General features: G+C 40.9%; 1 protein-coding gene across 1 annotated transcript; it reads right to left on the reverse strand.

Moving 5' to 3' along the window:
• Positions 1-155: 155 nt before the first annotated feature.
• LOC118390102 (protein Wnt-11-like) lies at positions 156-23856 on the reverse strand. Its single transcript, XM_035780326.2, has 6 exons — positions 23641-23856; positions 21135-21330; positions 18591-18835; positions 16234-16511; positions 12770-13062; positions 156-3410 (listed from the first exon to the last, which is right to left on the reverse strand). Exons 2-6 carry the CDS (start codon positions 21215-21217, stop codon positions 3236-3238), a joined length of 1074 nt encoding a protein of 357 aa, XP_035636219.1. The 5' UTR covers positions 21218-21330; positions 23641-23856; the 3' UTR covers positions 156-3235.
• Positions 23857-24865: the final 1009 nt, after the last annotated feature.

Raw genomic sequence — 24865 nt, forward strand, 5'->3', positions numbered from 1 at the left:
GTAACTTACCCTGAGTGCTTTGTCATTCATGTGATTGAATAAAATGCTGTTCTTTACATGCTTACTGACAAAAGCAACATAAAGGTTGAGAATTAAAGAAATTCACTGCAGTCTATAGTGATGATGACATGCAATCAATTACCATACAGGAATAATCTTTGTGGACTCCATTTAATCACATCTGTTATAATTCCATGTTGCACAATCACAAATAATAATGAGGAAGGTACAAGGCATGAAGTAATGGCAAGTAACAGGGGAGGCTAGCATTTTTTGGTGGGTATGATATTTGTGCTTCTGTAACTTTCTCACTCATCATTATTGACGATTCATTTCAAGACTATCCGTAATCATGCTAGAATCCACATTAATGTACATGATTAGAAACATATGCTATTCTTATTTACAATGTAAATGATTCCAAAGTGACACAATACATTATTTACTATTCATTTCTATTGGGCACAAAATAATCTGAAACACAACCAAAACAAACAGCAAATGCATCCAACAAATTTGTAGTGTCACAAGCTTGATGCAATCATTGCGTGTTAGTCAAAGGTTTGGACACACCTAGTCATTCAAGGGTTTTTCTTTATTTTTTACTATTTTCTACATTGTAGAATAGTAATGAAGACGTCAAAACTATGAAATAACACATTTGGAATCATGTAGTAACCAAAAAGTCTCAAACAAATATTTTATATTTCAGACACTTCAATGTATTCACCCCTTGCCTTGTTGATAGCTTTGCTGTAATTCCTAAACGGTTGACCCGATATGGATGAAAATAACCTGAAATTAAAGCTGACAGTCTGCACTTTAACCTCATCGCCGTATAATTTCAAATCTAAAGTGCTGTAGTACAGAACCAAAAGAAGACAAAATGGTTCACTGTGCCAATAATTACAGAGGGCTCTGTATGTTCTCATTCTAGCAGCCTGTGCACTCACTACCTGCTAATATTATGAGAAAACCATCACAAAAATACAAAACAAGTCCTGTGAATGTTAGAAAGAGCTTGGCATGGTATCTTATTTCCCTATCATCAAAATATGAATTCTTTAGAACATGATGATCATGTTTAGCTTTGGGTAGAAGTGTAATTTTGATAACATCACCTTCATCGAAAATAACAAAGGCAATTTCAATTTTTCCTTTATTTAACTAGGCAAGTCAGTTAAGAACAAATTCTTATTTTCAATGACAGCCTAGGAACAGTGGGTTAACTGCCTGTTCAGGGGCAGAACAACAGATTTGTACCTTTTCGGCTGGGGGGTTTGAACTTGCAACCTTCTAGTTGCTCGTCCACCGCTCTAACTACTAGGCTACCCTGCCATGTCTCCCATTGTAACGTTTCCTAGAAACAGCAGAAGTTGTCCAACTTGCTGTCGGTGCATTTGTACCTCCCCTGACTTTACTGTCAACTTCCGTTTACAGTCGGCTACTTTCGCCTTACCACTCAAACACGCCAGTGTATCTGGAATCCACTCCGCTGTCAATTTCTCATAATTCCTCAAATAGAAAGACTTTAATCAGTTAAAGCATGCCTATCAAACAATTTGTTAGCAGCTATTGACCGCTGCAAACACAAACCGAGCTCATAAAAGGCCTCCAAAAAGCTCATGTACCAATGATTGCGTTCTATTAAACATACTTCCCCTGCTGTTCTATATTGCTGTAGCTGTGTTGGCAGCATCTGTGCCCCCATGGGCAGGCTAGGTCAATAGTGGTACATTATGTTCGGCTTGTGCAGGTTGGAGCCTCAATGTGTCAGAGCACAGCATTGGCCAAGATGCTTAGCTTCAAGCCCTCACTAGCTATTTGTGTCTGTTAAGAATCATGAGAACCACAAGGCAACACAAGGTTTGGTCAGAGGGTAATACTTCCTTTTAGTAACAACCTAACCCTTTGTATTCAAATAAATTAGATTTATTTTGTTTTTTAATTGGAGGTTTAACCACTTCCAAGATCTCACCTAATTCATATGAGCGTTAGGCTAAACCTGTGATAGAATTAAAGCTTTCTTACAATGGTCTTTGTGACAGTGAGGAATGTCCAAACAAACAGTTTCCCAGGTATTTTGTAATTGAGAGGTTGATCCCAATTGGCCTTGAGATGAAACACTACAACACATCACAAGTGTGTTCATTTATCATAGGTTCACAGATGATTGTGTGAAATTTTTATTTTCTTAACACTTGGAGATTAAAACAGTAATGCTTCGAGGGGAAGAAATATAGCTAGTCTATTCCAAAAACATCAACTTGCGAGATTATGGAGTTCTCTTGACAAGTTTTTTCTAAATGACCAACAAGTTTTTCACCATGATGATGATGATGCTGATAATGTGCGGTCTTGGGAAATTTTTTACGAGCTTGGTAAAAATGCTTTAATTAGTTTATAAATATTATTTAATTCAGCATACAAAAAGACAGTATGTACATCCACTCAAGAGTGGTTCATAATAACACAGGATTATATGAGACCGATGTGTTCTGTTCACATGCTCTGAGCGTTAGGCTTTGGACTACCTGCATGTCAGACATTATAGGGATGATGTGCTTGTTTCTAACACTGGGAGTTATTTTTCCTTTTTCTGAGGATGCACACAGAACTTTCTGTCTGCTGGCGAGTCCCCATTCGAGTTCAAGTGTCCACAGTTCAACACCAGTTACTAAAAAAGTTCCATGACTGAAAGTACTTGAAGTTCCCTTTGTGTGTTTTGTACCTTTTTCCTCTCTTTCTTTGCGTGTCTTTCTCTCTTGAAAAAACAAGTATCATTTGAGCAATAAAAAATATGGATCCTTCAGAAGCCTTTGAACTCCGTGGAAACTGTGAACGTTAACATCAGAGCGTGACCAGAAGTACAAAAAAACAAACATCCAATATCATTTATTTTAATAAAGGTATATGAAAATAGACTTTTGATATCCAAGTACAGCAAGTGTAAGGAAAGTGTAAGGAAAGAAAAAACCCTTGAGGACGGTGGTCTTCACGTAAACCGATAGGCATTGTCACAACACCCATTTGTCCACATTCGTAAAAATGTTTCACTTTTTAGTCCAGCTTGTGGGTCAGAGTTTAATAAAGAATTATGAACAAAAATAAACTGTTTCTTGTCAAAATATACATGCTAAAGCTTAAGACAAAAGTAAGCCATCTTGGAAACGTAGTGCTTTGGTTATCTGTGCCCCAGTTCAGAGACTGGATGGATGAAGTAGACAACATGGACTCATTTGCAGACGTATCTCTCCACAATCCTCTCACACTTCTTACATGTGACATAGCAGCACCAGTGGTACTTGCAGTGGCAGCGTTCCACCAGCTTCTCTGTGTAGGGGTTGTAGCCTCGCCCACAGCACATCAGGTCGCAGCTGTCGCTGCCGATGGACGTCTTGTTGCACTGCCTGGAATGGACAGAGAGAGCAAGTTAAAATTATGTTTAATCCTTTTTTGCATCCATAAATGACACTGTCTGCCCCAAAACAAATGACAGAGAAACAAACCATTCTATACACCGGTAATACATTTTGGCCAATGGAAAGCCCTCAAGGTCCCTAACATATTTACACACACGCACGCACACACACACACACAGATACACATGGTCTCTCCAATGAATTCCCCGCTCAAAAAACCCCATTGATCTTAGAATAGTTCCTCTCTCAAATATCAACCCCAAAAAGTCCAACCCAAGCCTCACAAATGTATTTAAAAGGGAGAGCTTGACAAATGCTTATTGTGCATTCACCCAAACATTCTCCCACGTGTTTTGTCTGAGGGCAGCAGATGCTTTGCTTGGGACCCTTTAATTTCTTAAGCCCAGGGGCATCTTAAGTGAGCAGAAAATAGCTCTATCATAAATCAGAGTGAATACACAGGGGAGCCCTCCCTCTATTTAACCCTCTCCACATAATTGCATTGATTTATAATAGCAGAGTGTTAATGGCCAGCGTGGTGGGAGACAGAGACACTAAGAGGATGGCTGAAGGCTGCTGACACAGAGGGAAAAGGAGGGAAGGGGTGGTGGGTAGGGAGGGAGGAGGGAAGGAGGGAGGGATGGTGAGCCATTGGAATACGTAGGACAGACTCCTTTATTTATTTTCTTTTTACCTTTTTCTTTTTTGTTTATTTTTAGGGGGTGGATCAGCTTTAATATTGAGGATAGATTGTTGCTTCCATCAATGTAATTGTCTAAATCATTTCCAATCCCCTATATCACTTTTTGGGTAAATATATATATCCATATACATACATACAGTACATACAGTACATACACATACATACCCAAATATATATATATATATATATATATATATATATATATATATATATATATATATATATATATATGTAAACATTCATACATAGACACATACAGTTGAAGTCGGAAGTTTACATACACTTAGCTTGGAGTCATTAAATCTAGTTTTTCAACCACTCCACACAATTCTTGTTAACAAACTATAGTTTGGCAAGTTGGTTAGGATATCTACTTTGTGCATGACACAAGTAATTCTTCCAACAATTGTTTGCAGACAGGTTATTTATTTATCACAATTCCAGTGGGTCAGAAGTTAACATACACTACGTGAACTGTGCCTTTAAATAACTTGGAAAATTCCAGAAAATTATGTCATGGCTTTAGATGCAACTGATAAGCTACTTGACATCATTTCAGTCAATTGGAGGTGTACCTGTGGATGTATTTCAAGCCCTACCTTCAAACTCAGTGACTCTGCTTGACATCATGGGAAAATCAAAAGAAATCAACCAAGACCTCAGAAAAATAAATTGTAGACTTCCACAAGTCTGGTTCATCCTTGGGAGCAATTTCCAAACGCCTGGAGGTACAACGGTCATCTGTACAAACAATAGTACGCAAGTATAAACACCATGGGACCACACAGCCGTCATACCGCTCAGGAAGGAGACACGTTCTGTCTCCTAGAGATGAACGTACTTTGGTGCAAAAAGTGCAAATCAATCGTAGAACAACAGCAAAGGACCTTGTGAAGATGCTGGAGGAAACAAGTAAAAAAAGTATCTATATCCACAGTAAAACGAGTCTTATATCGACATAACCTCAAAGGCAGTTCAGCAAGGAAGAAGCCACTGCTCCAAAACCAGCATAAAAAAGCCAGACTGTGGTTTGCAACTGCACATGGGGGCAAAGATCGTACTTTTTGGAGAAATGTCCTCTGGTCCTCTGATGAAACAAAAATGGAACTGTTTGGCCATAATGACCATCATTATGTTTGGAGGAAAAAAGGTGGAGGCTTGCAAGCCGAAGAACACCATCCCAACCGTTGGCAGCATCATGTTGTGGGGGTGCATTGCTGCAGGAGGGACTGGTGCACTTCACAAAATAGATGGCAACATGAGCAAAGATGATTATGTGGATATATTGAAGCGACATCTCAAGACATCAGTCAGGAAGTTAAAGCTTGGTCGCAAATGGGTCTTCCAAATGAACAATGACCCCAAGCATACCTCCAAAGTAGTATGAGAAGGCCTGCAAAACTGAGCAAAGAAATGGGGATTAACCATTGTCAGGTCCTAGGTGATGGAGGTCAGATATACTCCTTTCCCCTGAAACACCCACAACATGTTCCCCCGTAGTGATCATATTCTAAGCATCTCTCCGTGCAGTCAGACCTTTGATTTTGTGCCACCATGGCCACAATAATATGCCCCCTCTCTGAATGTCCGAGTGTGACTCCCTCCCCATGTGTTACTGCGGCTACTGTTGCCAGCACTGCCACTGCCTGGGTGGGGGCACCCCACCGGAATTCCCCCCGGCTAGGTTCAAGGTCGTCAAGGTTCTCATTAGCAGCTTTGAGAATTTCCTTGTATATTATGCTCTCCCATCCTTACAATAATGGCCTTTGGGATGGAACAGTTAACAATTGCTCTACACAGATTTGTTTTGTCAGGGAAAATCTGTCCTATCTGGTGCAAGTTAATGGATCAAAAGGACAGCACAGTCTGTTAACTCCACATCATTCTCACATAGCTGTCACTCACCGTCAGAGCTACTAATCTCATTCTGAATTAAAACACATCCTTCGATGGTGCCGTCACACGCAAGACCCACAGTGCTTGTTGCATTTGAGACACCGATCATCCCTCAGCTCCGGGGATATTATTGAAATGTAACTTGTTATGCATTTCCTATTATTACAGAACACATTCTAATCCCACAAACAACATCACTATAGGACACTTGTAAAAGACAGCTTTCTACAGAAGAGGCGTCCAACATTTCTGTCCCTAACTGAGTAGGCTTCAAGTTTGCTGCTACTCCACTCCAGGTATTATCAAAGGGCAGTCGGGGAAAAAGTACCCAACGGTCATACTTAAGAGATACCTTAATAGAAAGTGACTCAAGTAAAAGTAAAAGTCACCCAGTAAAATTCTACTTGAATAAAAGTCTAAGTATTTGGTTTAAAATATATTTAAGTATCAAAGGTAAAAGTATAAATCATTTCAAATTCCTAATATTAAGCAAAACAGAAGGCACATGTTCTTTTTTTTCTTCTTTTTTACGGAAAGCCACGGGCACACTCCAACATTCAGACATAATTTACAAATGAAGCATGTGTGTTTAGTGAGTCCACCAGATCAAAGGCAGTAGGGATGACCAGGGATGTCCGGTTGATAAGTGCGTGAATTTGACTATTTTGACTATTTGTCCTGCTAAGCGTTCAAAATGTAACGAGTACTTTTTGGTGTCAAGGACAATGTATGGAGAAAAAAGTACAATATTTTCTTAAGCGAAGTAAAAGTAGTAAAAAATATAAATAGTAAACTACTTAAATAGTACTTTAAAGTATTTATACTTAAGTACTTTACACAACTGTCAATGGGGTCAAAGCTATCCATGGCGAGGAGTAGTGAGATTAGAATTCACTTGAAGAGTAAACACAGATAAGGCCATCCTGAAGTGTGCACCACTGAACATGGCTCCGTCAGGGTATCCCACTAGCTCTTGTGGAGTGTCTAGGGATCGTGTGGGTGAGGAGTATGATGCTGTGATGAGGCCATGTGATGGCGAGGAGGAGGTGTGGGGTAGGGCGGTTAAAACATCCCTAGACCTCTGGGACCCTCTTGGAAGCACACACCACACGGCACATCAGTGTCACACGTCCCCTTGCAGACTGCCACCAACGATTGCAGGAGTCAGAGGCCGAGCCTTCTCTTGTCTCTACTCCTCCCGTTACGGGGTCTGAGACGCCGAAGCTTCCCACCATTAGCTCTGACAAATTGAAAACTCTAGTGATTGGCGACTCCATTACCCGCAGTATTAGACTTAAAACAAATCATCCAGCGATCATACACTGTTTACCAGGGGGCAGGGCTACCGACGTTAATTAAGGCTAATCTGAAGATGGTGCTGACTAAAGCTAAAACTGGCAAGTGTAGAGAGTATAGAGATATTGTTATCCACGTCGGCACCAACTATGTTACGATGAAACAGTCAGAGATCACCAAGCGCAACATGGCTTCAGCGTGTAAATCAGCTAGAAAGATGTGTCGGCATCGAGTAATTGTCTCTGGCCCCCTTCCAGTTAGGGGGAGTGATGAGCTCTACAGCAGTCTCACAACTCAATCGCTGGTTGAAAGCTGTTTTCTGCCCCTCCCAAAAGATAGAATTTGTAGATAATTGGCCCTCTTTCTGGGACTCACCCACAAACAGGACCAAGCCTGACCTGATGAGGAGTGACGGACTCCATCCTAGCTGGAGGGGTGCTCTCATCTTATCTACCAACATAGACAGGGCTCTAACTCCTCTAGCTCCACAATGAAATAGGGTGCAGGCCTGGCAGCAGGCTGTTAGCCAGTCAGTGTAGTCAGCTCAGCTATCCCCATTGAGACCGTGTCTGTGCCTCGACACAGGTTGGGCAAAACTAAACATGGCGGTGGGATCTCACTTTATCTCACTAGGATAAAGACCTCCTTCATTCCTGTCATTATTGAAAGAGATCATGATACCTCACATCTCAAAATAGGGCAACTTAATGTTAGATCCCTTACTTCAAAGACAATTATAGTCAATTAACTAATCACTGATCATAATCTTGATGTGATTGGCCTGACTGAAACATGGCTTAAGCCTGACGAATTTACTGTGCTAAATGAGGCCTCACCTCCTGGCTACACGAGTGACCATATCCCCCGTGCATCGTCTTTTGAGCTTCTAGTCATGAAATCTATGCAGCCTACTCAATCACTTTTTATAGCTACTGTTTACAGGCCTCCTGGGCCATATACAGCGTTCCTCATTGAGTTTCCTGAATTCCTATCGGACCTTGTAGTCATAGCAGATAATATTCTAATCTTTGGTGACTTTAATATTCACATGGAAAAGTCCACAGACCCACTCCAAAAGGCTTTCGGAGCCATCATCGACTCAGTGGGTTTTGTCCAACATGTCTCTGGACCTACTCACTATCACAGTCATACTCTGGACCTAGTTTTGTCCAATGGAATAAATGTTGTGGATCTTAATGTTTTTCCTCATAATCCTGGACTATCGGACCACCATTTTCTATGTTTGCAATTGCAACAAATAATCTGCTCAGACCCCAACCAAGGAACATCAAAAGTCATGCTATAAATTCAAAGACAACACAAAGATTCCTTGATGTCCTTCCAGACTCCCTCTGTCTACCCAAGGACGCCAGAGGACAAAAATCAGTTAACCACCTAACTGAGGAACTCAATTTAACCTTGCGCAATACCCTAGATGCAGTTGCACCCCTAAAAACTAAAAACATTTCTCATAAGAAACTAGCTCTCTGCTATACAGAAAATACCCGAGCTCTGAAGCAAGCTTCCAGAAAATTGGAACGGAAATGGCGTCACACCAAACTGGAAGTCTTCCGACTAGCTTGGAAAGACAGTACCGTGCAGTATCGAAGAGCCCTTACTGCTGCTCGATCATCCTATTTTTCCAACTTAATTGAGGAAAATAAGAACAATCCGAAATTCCTTTTTGATACGGTCACAAAGCGAACTAAAAAGCAGCATTCCCCAAGAGAGGATGGCTTTCACTTCAGCAGTAATAAATTCATGAATTTCTTTGAGGAAAAGATCATGATTATTAGAAAACAAATGACGGACTCCTCTTTAAATCTGCGTATTCCTTCAAAGCTCAGTTTTCCTGAGTCTGCACACCCCTGCCAGGACCTAGGATCAAGAGAGACACTCAGGTGTTTTAGTACTATATCTCTTGACACAATGATGAAAATAATCATGGCCTCTTAACCTTCAAGCTGCATACTGGACCCTATTCCAACTAAACTACTGAAAGAGCTGCTTCCTGTGCTTGGCCCTCCTATGTTGAACATAATAAACGGCTCTCTATCCACCGGATGTGTACCAAACTCCCTAAAAGTGGCAGTAATAAAGCATCTCTTGAAAAAGCCAAACCTTGACCCAGAAAATGTAAAAAAAAGTATCAGCAGCAACTTACTACCTTCCTGAAGACAAACAATGTATACAAAATGCTTCAGTCTGGTTTTAGACCCCATCATAGCACTGAGCCTGCACTTGTGAAGGTGGTAAATTACCTTTTAATGGCATGAGACCGAGGCTCTGCATCTGTCCTCGTGCTCCTAGACCTTAGTGCTGCTTTTGATACCATCTGTCTATGCGGATGACACACAGCTGTACATTTCAATGAAACATGGTGAAGCCCCAAAATTGCCCTCGCTACAAGCATGTGTTTCAGACATAAGGAAGTGGATGGCTGCAAACTTTCTTTCTTTCTTTTACTTTTAAACTCGGACAAAACAGAGATGCTTGTTCTAGGTCCCAAGAAACAAAGAGATCTTCTGTTGAATCTGACAATTAATCTTAATGGTTGTACAGTCGTCTCAAATAAAACTGTGAAGGAACTCGGCGTTACTCTGGACCCGGATCTCTCTTTTGAAGAACATATCAAGACTGTTTCAATGACAGCTTTTTTCCTTCTACGTAACATTGCAAAAATCAGAAACGTTCTATCCAAAAATGATGCAGAAAACTTAATCCATGCTTTTGTCACTTCTAGTTTAGACTACTGCAATGCTCAACTTTCCGGCTACCCGGATAAAGCACTAAATAAACGTCAGTTAGTGCTAAATACGGCTGCGAGAATCCTGACTAGAACCAAATAATTGGATCATATTACTCCAGTGCTAGCCTCCCTACACTGGCTTCCTGTCAAGGCAAGGGCTGATTTCAAGGTTTTACTGCTAACCTACAAAGCATTACATGGGCTTGCTCCTACCTATCTCTCTGATTTGGTCCTGCCGTACATACCTACATGTACGCTACAAGACGCAGGCCTCCTAATTGTCCCTAGAATTCTCCTATAGAGCTCCATTTTTATGGAATGGTCTGCCTACCCATGTGAGAGACGCAAACTCGGTCTCAACCTTTAAGTCTTTACTGAAGACTCATCTCTTCAGTGGGTCATATGATTGAGTGTAGTCTGGCCCAGGAGTGTGACGGTGAACGGAAAGGCTCTGGAGCAACGAACCGCCCTTGCTGTCTCTGCCTGGCCGGTTCCCCTATTTCCACTGGGATTCTCTGCCTCTAACCCTATTACAGGGGCTGAGTCACTGGCTTACTAGGGCTCTTTCATACCGTCCCTAGGAGGGGTGCGTCACTTGAGTGGGTTGAGTCACTGATGTGATCTTCCTGTCTGGGTTGGCACCCCCCCCCCTTGGGTTGTGCCGTGGTGGAGATCTTTGTGGGCTATACTCAGCCTTGTCTCAGGATGGTAAGTTGGTGGTTGAAGATATCCCTCTAGTGGTGTGGGGGCTGTGATTTGGCAAAGTGGGTGGGGTTATATCCTTCCTGTTTGGCCCTGTCCGGGGGTGTCATTGGATGGGGCCACAGTGTCTCCTGACCCCTCCTGTCTCATCCTCCAGTATCTATGCTGCAGTAGTTTATGTGTCGGGGGGCTAGGGTCAGTTTGTTATATCTGGAGTACTTCTCCTGTCCTATCCGGTGTCCTGTGTGAATTTAAGTATGCTCTCTCTAATTCTCTCTTTCTCTCTTTCTTTCTCTCTCTCCGAGGACCTGAGCCCTAGGACCATGCCACAGGACTACCTGACATGATGACTCCTTGCTGTCCCCAGTCCACCTGGCCGTGCTGCTGCTCCAGTTTCAACTGTTCTGCCTGTGATTATTATTATTTGACCATGCTGGTCATTTATGAACATTTGAACATCTTGGCCATGTTCTGTTACAATCTCCACCTGGCACAGCCAGAAGAGGACTGGCCACCCTACATAGCCTGGTTCCTCTCTAGGTTTCTTCCTAGGTTTTGGCCTTTCTAGGGAGTTTTGCCACCGTGCTTCTACACCTGCATTGCTTGCTGTTTGGGGTTTTAGGCTGGGTTTCTGTACAGCACTTTGAGCACTTTGAGATATCAGCTGATGTACGAAGGGCTATATAAATACATTTGATTTGATTTGATTTGGCTGGTGGTGCCTTAAGACTCGGCATAAAGGACGCGCAATATGTCTTCAGGTTACAGTATCTGTTAAGTGGCCTGCTGCTCAGTAGCTCAGGGCTAGGCACATGACACTTGACATTTGGACTATAGCTGGCTCCAGGAACAGTAAAGACACATTTGCATTAACTGGTTTCAATGGTCCACATATGTTAGTCTGCATTTCCAGCTCCAAGAGCTGCAGACCACAAAACCCTACTCCTTTTTTACATTTGTAATACGTCTTCTGCAGTCCAAAACCAAATAGCAGAGATTCAGGAATATGCTGCTAAAATGGATACCCATGCGAAAGGCAGAAAATCCACTAGGCTGCCAAAGATGGCTAGCACATTTTTGTAGAAGGGTGGTGGCCAGACCTCTCTCTATATCTGGCCCTTACCTCAGACAAAGAAAATGTCCGTTACTTTCCGCTAAGTTCTCACAGTTGTCAGACCAACAACATGCAGCATATATTTAAGCAATAAAGCCTGAGGGGGTGTGGTATATGGCCACGGCTGTTCTTACGCATGACTCAACGCGGAGTGCCTGGATACAGGCCTTAGCTGTGGTATATTGGCCACTTACCACAAACCCCCGAGGTGCCTTATTGCTATTATAAACTGGTTACCAACGTAATTAGAGTAGTATAAATAAATGTTTTGTCATACCTGTGGAATATGGTCTGGTATATCACGGCTGTCAGCCAATCAGCATTCAGGGCTCGGACCAACCAGTTTCTAATTCCTAATAAAACACTTCAGATGAATAGAGAGTCTTATTCTATCTTTGGGGACCATTACCTCTCATATCGATATCAGCTGAATGCACTCAGGCCCTAAGAATAACCGCATTACTCACCCTTGCCTGATTGCAACACAAGGGCCCAAGTCACAACGGTCATGTCAGGGACACGTGCTCAGACATACCACAGACAGGCTAATCTCCGGGACCACTTTCTTTGTCAGAGATTCTTAAAACAAAATGGTGTCTGCCACCAGAGTGGGTGGTAGCTAATTAAATCAACATCCTGGACAAACTACCCGCTTGAGAAAACAAACAGGATTGGTCCAGACAGAGCCAGGCCAGTAAACTGAGTATCTAGAGTTTTGCAAAAGAGGACCTCTGATTTTATACGGTATATACTTCCACACTGTGCCACCCATCACACCCTGCTTTTATGAACATAAGGCACACACACACACACACACACACACACACACACACACACACACACACACACACACACACACACACACACACACACTGTAACAGTCTCACCTGTCCTGGGTGCCAATGGAGCCGAGCTTGTCGTTCTTGGCGCAGAAGTCTGGGGAGCTCTGCAAGTAAACCAGCTCGTTCTCCCTAACGGGCCTGATGTCGATGTCCTTGGGGACCAGCTGCTTGCGCGTACCCATGGGTCTGTGCACCACCTTGGTGGCTGACAGGTACTTGGTCTTCAGGTCCATGGCGATATCCTTCAGGTCCTGCAGGCCTCTCCAGCAGGTCCGTATGGAGCAAGAGCCAGACACACCATGACACTTACATTTCATCACCAGCGCATCCCTCAGGGCCTGGGGGAGAAATAGAGGATGTGAATGTCAAACACTGTTACTACTGAGGCTGATGCTATGGCAGAAAATACGTAAAATATTCTCCAAAGGCATTATAAATTACAAGAGTTATAAATGTACATGCTCATATGTAGGGCTGTTACGGTGACCGTATTACCACCACACCGCTGGTCAGGAGTCATGACGGCAGTCCAATTCCACCTGACCGTTTAGTCAGGGTAACTTGGCTTTTCCAAGCTCTGATGCTGCTGATGGTCATTAGTAGCCTACCAAACTTGCTAACTGCCTGGTACTCCGCACTCTATTTTCCCTCTTATCACTCTGACATCAATGCAAATGTGATCGAAAATCTAATCAAACTCTTCATTAGAGCCCATTAGCTCATGTTGAGCAACATTTTTATTAAAAAGAGGAGGATCCTATCAGCTTTCTATAGGTATGGCATACTATATTTATTTCTCTACTTTCCTAGTATTAAGCACATTGCTTATCTTTACAACAGGAGTAGAGCCTACCTGGCTGGCATGAAAATGAACCACGTGAAAAGCGTCCTCCATTCTCTATTTACAGTAAGTGCAAAGATGACATGTATTTTTTTCTGCAGCCCCTGTTTCGAGACAGGTGCATGATAATGGTCCATTCTAAATCAAAACAAATTTCACACATATATTATTTAGTATATGTAAAGACAAGATTAAATCAAGAATAGTGTGATGGGTGACAATGTTAGCCTATCACTTATGAATTATATATTATCACGTGTGAATGAAGGCAAGCAGCGCATACATTTTTTTGAGACTTTTTCAAATCATAGTCGCACACTACATGTAGCCTAGCCCATATGCCTATATATTTCGATAAGGTTGGTATCACAAGTAAAGTGGCCAAATAACTTCTTAAAATAAAGCACATTAATCCGCTTTATAACGGGTGTAGAGCCTAAATGGAATACGTACGCAGCGGGTGAGTTTCAAGTTTGGGGAAGATAACTTTCACCATAAAAATGCACCTTTATAATAAAATAAATACATACATTATCACATTTGTGGTCACTTTTGAGAATGGTGTTTTCCTGCTAATGGAACATTCGCGCTTATAGCCTACTGCAGTGTGAGAATTGCTGAGCTTATAATGTTAAGAAATAGCCTAATAGTTTATCAACATTTTAAGCTAAACATTCTCATCTGTTGCATCAGGCTCATTGCTTAAAACAGTTTTTTTGACGGTAGTGGTTGTATTAATTTGGATCCCAAATTAATTTGCATCCCACAACTATCTCAGACTATATTTGGAATATTTATATATCACACTGAATAGAATAGGTCAACGTTTGTACTATGGGGGATAGTAGATTGACATAGGCTAGTGCTTCTGCTGTTCATTAGGCCTACTCATCTTGTTGGCTGACAAAAAATAAATGTGGACAGTTCTTCCAATATCTTTGATATGCGCCTGGGAATTGTATAAGGACGCATGCAGCTGTGTCCCGCATGTGTCTGTCTTCACTTGTAGCCTGTGAGAAATCATGGCCACGTGATGGAGAGCCATGTGAGTGAGAGGTGGAAGAAAGGAATTATAATTATCATATTCAGCCCAAGAGCACATTGGCCGCAAAAGGCATGGATAGAGCCGGGAAATTCGAGGCATTATCAAGTGCTTGTCAAATTGTGAATAAGAGACTGATAAAGTGTGTACAGCCTGCGGAAAAAAACAAAGCAGAGCTTATGCCTTTCATGCAATATTTTTCAAATCATCATTAGAGTCGCATCATGCAGCCTTAGAATGTATTAAAAATCAAAACATATAGCCCAACATTTGTATCACAACTAAAGTTACATAAATAACTCTAAATGAAGCATATAGTAGAACCTGTTTCTTTGTGAACCACTCAACACAGAATAGCCACATGTGCACATTCCCTCAAATCGTTTGGAGAAAATATTTCCTCTCTATTTTATTCAGCTATGTTCAAATGTATTCTTCATACTATAAAATAAAATAATGGCACGGAATTCTAAGCAAATCTTGTCTGCAAAATGTTTTATTTGACCTTTATTTAACTAGGCATTTTCAGTTAAGAACACAAATTCTTATTTTCAATGACGGCCTATGAACAGTGGGTTAACTGCCTTGTTCAGGGGCAGAACGACAGATTTGTACCGTGTCAGCTCGGGGATTCAAACCTGCGTGTAGCCCATAGCCATATGGCATATCCATATTAGGGCCTAACATAAGGACAACTCAGAGTATGCTACTCTGTTCTTCTGGAATAGACTACATTTTTTTCATATAATGTTTCTTTAGACCTGTCTAAAATAAATAATGGATTTATTACATGGATTTATTAGACTTTTTCAAATGTAAAAGTTCACAAGGTCTGCATCAGTGGCTTGTAGGCTATGCGTGGAAGCCAGGAGATGCTAAATGTGTTTATCATTAACGGTAAATTAGTGTGAGACAGCAGTTATTTTCTTTACCATCACCTGTTGACAAAATGGCCTGACCGCCAGAGCCCTACTCATATGTCCACCCGTATATTCATATATCCCTCTTTCAATCCAGACTGCTGTTACTACTACTACTACTACTACTATTACTACCACTACCACTACCACCGCTAACACTACCACCACTACAACTAAAACCACTATCACTACTCCAACTACCACCACCACCACCACCACCACCACTACCACTAACACTACTGCCACTACCACTAATACCACTACCACTACTACCACTACTTCTACCACTACTACCATTACTACCATTACTACCACTACCACTACTACCACTACTTCTACCACTACTACCATTACTACCACTACCACTACCAACACTACTACCACCACTACTACTACCACTACCACTACCACTACCACTACTACCACTACCACTACCACTACCACTACCACTACCACTACCACTACCACCACCACCACTACCACTAACACTACTACCACTACCACTAATACCACTACTACCACTACTTCTACCACTACTACCATTACTACCACTACCACTACCACCACTACTACTACCACTACCACTACCCCTACTTCTACTACTACTACTACCACTACCACTACCACTACCACTAATACTACTACTACTATATCTGATTAGCATAAACAGTGAGTATATCCGTGATCTGAATGTGTAACTAACTACCTGTCTCCCCACTTCACTGTTGTGCAGGTGCATCAGCTTGTTGGCGTGGGAGCCTGCCTTCTTCATCTTCATGGGGGCGTCAGAGAACTTGGAGCCCATGACCAGGCCGTAGTGCAGGTTGTCTGCACAGCCACCCCAGCGGTAGCCTGGCTCAGGGATCTCTCCGGGGATGGGGCCACATGAACACAGCCGCAGGTCCCCTGATGTGCACGCCCGCGCGATGGTGTGGCTGATGGCTGCCGCGGACAGGGCGTACACGAACGCTGACTCCCTTGTGCCTGTTGAGAACAACAAGACAAATCCTTGTAAGTGAGGGAACTGACTTCTGTAGATTAACTGTTATTGTTTTTCATTCATGTAACCTTCATTTAACCCTAACCTGTACCCTTAGTGAGGGTAACATGACAAAGTCACTAGACATATATGGTTATACAGCCAGAGTGAATAATATGGATGTTATAAAGCGAGTGGACAAAACATTAGGAACATGCTCTTTCCATGACAGACTGACCAGGTGAATCCAGGTGAAAGCTATGATCCCTTATTGATATCACTTGTAAAATCCACTTCAATCAATGTAGATGAAGGGGAGGAGACAGGTTAAAGAATGATTTTTAAGCCTTCAGACAATTGAGATATAGATTGTGTATGTGTGTCATTCAGAGTGCCTTTAAACAGAGTACCGGTTTGAGTGTGTCAGGAACTGAACCGCTGCTGGGTTTTTCAAATCAACAGTTTCCCGTGTGTATCAAGAATGGTCCACCACCCAAAGCACACCCAGCCAACTTGACACAACTGTGAGAAGCATTGGAGTCAACATGGGCCAGCATTCCTGTGGAACACTTTCGACGCCTTGTAGAGTCCATCCCCCTGATGAACTGAGGCTGTTCTGAGGCCAAGGGGGGTGCAACTTAATATTAGGAAGGTGTTCCTAATGTTTCGTACACTCAGTGTATAGGTAATGAAGTGTGTACACACAGATGGCATATATGTCAATGCTGGATGATGGAGGTAGGAGACAGGAAGAAAGAAACATTCAGGCCATCAAAGACATCCCCGTATGAGGAAGAGCATTCGTCTAGAGTCTGCCAGGGGCTTCTTACGACTGGTCTAACAGTTGACAGATGGAGCCTGTCTTCTCCTGAGGCGCATCATCGTGGAGCTATCTCACTAAACCTTTGATTAGAAGCCAGCTCTTTGTTGTGGGGTTTTTACATCTTCACCCAAACTCAGTAAAACTGGAACTGGCATTGGTTCTGTCTGGCTCAGCAAAGATCTTTTTGGCAATGGAAATGAACCCATCAAGGTACAAGTCCAGAACACGGAAAGACTCTCAAAACACTGCAAGGAGTGTGCATTTAATGAAATGAGGATCGATAGAAAAAATGTAGGCACATTACTAATGCTTTGTACTGAAGGGAGCAACTAAGAGCCTGCCTATTCATAAGAAGTATGTTCCGCAGAGATCGCTGGCAATATTTCACATCATGCTTTACTATAGAAAGACAGATGCGTTTAGGTAATGTATGCCGTAAAAAGGATTTAAAACTGCGAAGGATGAGATGCCACAAAAAAGATATCTAGATCCCTTATAATAGTCACTATCCAACTCAATGCTATCTCTTACATAGTGGAATCTATTGTGCAACAGAAAAGGCACTACTATTTTTATTTTTTAAATGAACCTTTATTTAACCAGTTAAGATCCATTGAGGTTAAAACCTCATTTGTGAGGGGCGACCTGGCAAGAAGGAAATACAGGGAAAGTGTGTACATAAAGTGTACATAAAATATTATAACAAAAAAATACTAAATACACACAAAAGACAAAGTGTCACAAGTTACAGATACGTTTGAAGATTATCTGTATCTAAGCTATGAAGACAACCACATCAAGTACTTGGAATTTAAAGAGAATAACTTTGTAGCACAGATATTATGGAGGTGAGTGGGTAGGGTGATAGGGGAGGATTTTCTTTCTTTCAAGGGGACACAAAGAAGAATGGTATCCTTTGCTTGTCACAGTGAGCTCTGCCCTCAGAGCACAAAAGACCACCAAGGACGATAATTAAAGCTTTAAACTCTCTCTTGTAAATAATCTCCAGCGACACTTAGGTTCGATTTTTGAATCCCACCAAGGACACAGAGTTTCTGCTGTGCTAATCATTTGGTCAGAGAAGATCACTCCTAGTTTGTTTGAAAAAAGCGTATAGTTCGCACACCGAGCACAATGGATCTCACACCACCATTTCAGTCAAAAGATCTTCACATAGTTTACTCCAGTATTCTGGAGTTGATTTCCGTATCTTACGCCTAGTTCTAAACACCATAAATAATAGATTGTGACCTAGGCCTACCTCTGTCAAGGTCCGGTCGATACCTCGAGGAGTCACTGGGGATTTCAATAGAGGAACAGTTCCAGCGCATGTCAGCGAAGGTCTTCTGGCAGGTCTTCTTGACCTCGCGAGCTGCAGCGATGATGGTCTGCATGAGCTCCAGGTTGCTCCGACACAGCTGGGCTTGTGAGGACACCAGGCCCGGCAGCAGCTTGCAGTGGTGGGTCTGGTTGATGTGTAAGGACACAGGTGTGTGTGATAGGGCCCTGGAACAGAAACAGACATGCAAAAGCCAATACAATGTCATTTTATTACTTGTGCCATATACTGAGCCACATGTTTTCAACCATTCAAACACAATGAGAGCTGTTTGGAATGGGGAACATTTTTGGCATTTGAACCATTTAGGAGATACAATGGAAATGCCCATGGAAATCTCTCAAAAAGTCACGAACAGGTAAAACATAATAGACCACAGCTTGGCATCAGGTTATTCTCCTGATTCAGTTCACTAGAGGAGGTTCCAGAACATGCCAAACAATTTATTCATCATAGGCAAAAAGCCAAATCTGACGGCGCTACATCTATTAATCTATCATCATTTACATTCTTCATTGGTTTAAAGGATTTTATTCCACCCGAGACTTTACTCTGACATAAGTCATCTGAATATGGAAATCTAAAAGGGGGCACACATACTTTGTTTTCACATAGACTGAATAGAAGATTAGTTCATAGAAAATCCACCAGAGAACCTGGTCAGTCAGTCAGTTCCTGATCTTTGTTTTCTATGTCTTCCTGGAGCACTGCGAGGGAGAGAGAGTTCTGTGAGAACCAGCCAATGCCTCATGCACCTTGGCCTGTTTGGGATTAGGAGGAAAGGGCGGCCACTCCATGCCTAATGGTAAACTGCGACACCCCTGTGCTCCTAGTAACCCAGCGCTCACAAGTGTTTATGGTCCCATCTGGTTCACATCCAGGCCCTGTAGCAATATCAAGGCTGGGAGAGACCCTTTCTACGATAGGATTTAGTACAATGTCATGCAATCCCCAATCTCACTCTCTCTCTCTCTCTCTGAGGCACATTTTCTGCTCAACGGTTATAGCCTAGAGAAATATTAACAACTTACTCATATAGGTTTCAGATGCTACAGATGCTAAATAACCATTCCAAATCATGTGCAGGCTTAAAATGGCCATTCATCTATGAACAGAATACAAATATGTACCAAAATCACTTAAGAAGAGTGTGCAAAGCTGTCATCAAAGCAAAGGGTTTGAAGAATCTCAAATATAAAATATATTTTGAATTGTTTTAACACTTTTTTGGTTATTACATGATTCCATATGTGTTATTTCATAGTTTTGATCAAGAAAAACCATGGAATGAGTAGGTGTGCCAAAACTTTTGACTGGTACAGTATATATATACAAAAGTATGTCGACACCCCTTCAAATTAGTGGATTTGGTTATTTCAGACACACCCGTTGCTGACAGGTGTATAAAATCGAGCACACAGCCATGTAATATTCACAGACAAACATTGGCATTAGAATGGCCTTACTGAAGAGCTCAGTGACTTTCAACGTGGCAAAAGTCATAGGATGCCACCTTTCCCTGGTCAAATGTAAGTGCTGTTATTATGAAGTGGAAACGTCTAGGAGCAACAATGGCTCAGCTGTAAAGTGGTACGCCACACAAGCTCACAAAACGGGACCGGTGAGTGCTTTGTGGCAACAGTTTGGGGAAGGCTCTTTCCTGTTTCAGCATAACATTCTGACTAGACCGGGCGCGCACGTGCTTCAATGTGCATGTTAATTTTGTCCACCCACACCAGACACGATCAGGACACACAGGTTGAAATATCTAAACGAACTCTGAGGGTAAACCAAGTTTGTTTCTAATATATCCTCGTTCAGGCTTCTTCTTTGGACTATATGGCGGTTGGAAACTTTAAGGTGCATTACCACCACTGACTGGACTGGAGTGTAGACCTCAGTTCATCTTTCAATCACCCACATGGATATATGCTCCTAAAAACCAATGAGGAGATGGGAGAGGTGGGACTTGCAGAACTTAGTTCTATTTTAGTGCCTGGCTATGCTGACCAACTCCATATTAATTCAACGAGCAGGTGTCCACATACTTTTGGTCATGTAGTGTATATATATTATTATACATTTATTTTATTTTTTTTCAATTTTGGAAATTGATCCGCCAGTTGCCCATCCCCGCTGTAGAGCATTAATTTTCCAATCTCTAATTCCAGTTAAAATCTTCTTATTAACATTCACCAGGCAACAAATTGAGAACCTCATTTAATCTCAGTACTCAAACTAAAACACACAACCTGTCTTTCTTTTTACCCACATAGACAATATGGCAAAAAATGTCATCTTCAGATGGACAATAAAGTTAAATTATATTCTGTTATTTTCTATAACAGTTTAAGAAGCAATAAAGTAAAACATGAGAAGGATTAGGAGAGCCCCATCTTCTGTACAACATTGTGCACAATAAAGGAAAAATGCAGACACAAAAATAAGGAAAGAAAAGGTCCTTACAGCCATTTGATACCGGAGCAGATCTGGGACAACAGCAGAATGCTAAGCAGACAGAGCGGGAGGGTGTTAGACATTTTCTTCATGATGATAATGTTCCAACTTAGAGATGACGGTAATGCAGGTGAATGTTGGCTTCTAGGCTCTTCTAGATGCAATCACAAGTCAACTGTCATGGCACCGTCTCACCCTCTATGCCCTGTTTGGTGGAATAGAAAAATGCACCATTAAAATGCACCTCCAGTGAGAATCTCACATTTTAAAGTTAATATTCTGTTAACTCATATCCAAATAATGTTGTTGACTCCTCCTATACTCATATATGTGGCCAAAGCATAAATTGGAGAAGAAGAAAAACACCTCAAACTTGTATCTCGACCAGACATAATATTGTTCTATTTCCTCATTGAGGATTATGTCATCCTCATGAGGAGGATGAGCTGGCCTATCAGCAGTCTATTTGCATGAATATTTTGAATGACCAGAATATGCCCACACCATTCACACACAGAAAAACTTAATTTTAACATAATTAATGACAAAAAAGTCGGAGGGAAAACTATTTTACTCATATTGTCATTAATTATAGGTCATATTTATACAAATCTGGAAACACTGGACAGTTACTTTAAAGCAACATTCCACAGCAAATATTCAAAACAAAAGATAATCTATACTATATTGGTTTTATTTATTGTCACATTTTTTTAAATATAGTGTAAAAGTAATAGAGAAATCTAAAACTCTATTTCAATAAATGTATTAATTATGGAATCCTCTTTCCCACTGCAACAACACCAAGACACATATTCAGCATAGCAACGTTTATAGCAGCACATAAACATTGCTGAGTTTGCTCATAAATTTCAATGAGCCTTTTGGGAAACGCTGATCATGTAAATTACATAAACTCTCCCGAAAGTTGACAGAATCTCAAAAATTCTCTGAAAAATTATCACAAAATTCTCACAATTGATAAAAGGTTACCTTCCCAAAAGTGTTACCCTCCCACAAATAATGCCCAACTACGACCAATTCTGCACTAAATATATGTTTTGTTTTGTTTGTTTTTACAAATGAGCAATTAAAATGTAACTTAGGCTAGGTAGGATATAACCACAAACTGACTGTAATTTATACTTAACTTTGGAGAAATCTCAGAAGGAATTTTAGATATTAGGATGATCAGTGGAAGGCTACAACAAACCAGCACAGTAAACCTATAGCCTCCAGCAGACAAGGATTTTAGGCCTACATGGCATTACCTGCATCAGATAGGGCCTTTTATTGTCCATGTGAATCTCAGAGCTTTACATCTATGCATAAAACAAAACACTACTGATTGTAGTGATATTTACAGTGGGAAGAGTAGTTGCTTAATAATTCTTATAACCACAAACAATAAGACATATGTCAATATTATCACCAGGGCCAAATATTCACAAGCATCATTAACCATGTGTGTAATGATGATCCATCCAAGTGTATAGACCCGTTTCGAGTTGTCATCTAAATTGGGTTAGGACTATATGCTGTACAGGAGCGTAACAAGACACGTAGGACATTTAAACTAAAACGCATGTGGTAGCCTATACGCGCTAGCAATCAACCATACATTTAGACTAGAGAAGAAAATCCGATTCTACATTGTTAACATTTCTTTAACATTGACATTAACATTTCACTACCCGACCTCTACAGTTGTGGTAGCTAGTTAGTAGCCTAGTTATATTAATCTCGAGCTCCCATTAAATGTTTACATAAAGTGCATTGGGTTTATGCGAGGGAAACTTCTCTATACATGCAGAGCTTAAATTGGGATTTGTGTGGGGTGAACTGTCAATTAAATTATTTGTTTTTCCATGATTATCTTCAACAAATATCAATTAAATTCCCTCTATTAGCCATGTCAGCCACTCAACCTAAAGCGGTGGAACTTTTTTCCACATCGTTCTCTTTCAATTTCCCACATGAATGCATGTTTGAAGCTGTCTTCTTGTTTCTAAGCCTTCTATTCAGTCCCTGTGGGGACGGGAGGACAATTCAAAAAGGCACTTGCACAGCTGAGTTATCTTTGTTGCAGGTGCATGTTAACAATTGAATAACATGGCAGGGAAGAGAAACCCGCACACTGCTCTTGCTAGTATCACTGTTCTTTATTAAGCTCTACTTATCGGCCTCAAGGCCTTCGTCATAGCTTTTTCGTCTGAGCTTTTTTTTGCGAGGCAAATAAAATGTTAAAAAAGTTTAAACTTTAAAAAGTTAAAGTTCAAATGCAAATACTTTGAGTCACGTTCAACATCATGAAGTGGCCTGTCGAGTCGTTATTCCAACAATATATTGAATACAATCTATCCAAACTACAAGAGTAGAACTTGATCAAATATAAGCTTTAAATAGCCTAATTTGTGTTAAAACAAGCTTTAAAACAACAACAAAAATAAGCATGTTATCGATAACTTTAGACTATGATAGTCATGTGATGAAAAAGTATGTCATTGCTCCTCACCTTTAATGATGATTAAGTATCAATTCCGTGTAGCCTAATATCCTTTTGAATTCAATATCTTCCACAAACAAGTATAAATCCACAATTTCGTAATTCGAATGAATCCCAAAAAGAGGAAAGCATCGTTTACTCCCCAGCAGCAGCGGCTCTCTTCTCTCGCAGGTTCTTCGGTGTGGTGTGTCTCGAGCTGCTGAATGTGTCTGACTCTTGGCAGTTGGGCAGCCTCAACTCATAAGTACTCCTGCACGGCTTTGATCTCACTGGTGATGTCAGGCACACTTAGCATAACAAAGCGCATTGGATTTGGAATTTCAAGGAAAGGGATAAGACACTTATTGTCCAATCTTGTTCTACACATGATAGACATTTTTGTTATTGTTGATGTTTGTTATATATATTTTTTTTTGCAGTATTATTTTCGAGGTTGCCCACAACAATTAGCAATAGCCATCAATAGCCTAACGCTCACAATAAGGATGCTAATATATAATATAAATCAGGAATAATAACATGTAGGCTATTTTTATTATGGTTATTATAATTATGATTATTATGGTTATTGTTATGTGTTTTATTATTATTATTGTTGCTGTTATTGTTATCATTATTTTTATTTATTAATTCGCCTATTATTATTATATTGTATTATACTATACTATCATGACCTTCATTGGGCCTATTGATGCTGTTTTCTTATCAGCACAATCTATCTAATTAAAAACTGATTTTAATTTATTATTTAACTATGCTGAGTTTTCTTAAATATATTCGATAATAATAAACTAAATATTGAAAATATGTAACGCACATATGATTCCACCATGGTCACCTCGTAATTTTTTTTACAGGCAAGACAGGTAACTATTGCTTTATAGTTTCTCTTCACAGCTTCATGTTCCCATGCATCGCCATGTACATTTTATATACCTAGCTCTCTCTGCTCACTTCGCCACCTGCAGAGAATTCCGTAACGCTCAGTGCTCTCGCCGCAGTAAAACAACCACATACCCACGATCCTTAAAAAACATGCATTTAAGACACATTCATTAAGAATGTTTCCACTGTTAACACTGTTCCAGTGTGTTGTCTGACAGAGCGGGAACCCCCGCCGGTAATTAGTGCGGGTGTTTGCTTTTATGAGGAAAAAAACTTTATGAGAGAAAGGAGAGGATGACAAAGTATAGGCTACCTATAGGCTACAATTCAAGTTCAGAAAGCCTGGTCC

Source organism: Oncorhynchus keta, chromosome 11 (assembly GCF_023373465.1).
Source record: "Oncorhynchus keta strain PuntledgeMale-10-30-2019 chromosome 11, Oket_V2, whole genome shotgun sequence".
In the NCBI taxonomy this organism is placed as follows: Eukaryota; Metazoa; Chordata; class Actinopteri; order Salmoniformes; family Salmonidae; genus Oncorhynchus; species Oncorhynchus keta.

Coding starts and splice junctions, on each gene's coding strand:
- LOC118390102 (XM_035780326.2), bottom strand. CDS start 21,217: ATGAAGAAAATGTCTAACACCCTCCCGCTCTGTCTGCTTAGCATTCTG. Junction 13,063..16,233: donor ACAGTGAAGTGGGGAGACAG/GTAGTTAGTTAC, acceptor TTTCTCCCCCAG/GCCCTGAGGGATGCGCTGGT. Junction 3,411..12,769: donor TCCATTGGCACCCAGGACAG/GTGAGACTGTTA, acceptor TGTCCATTCCAG/GCAGTGCAACAAGACGTCCA.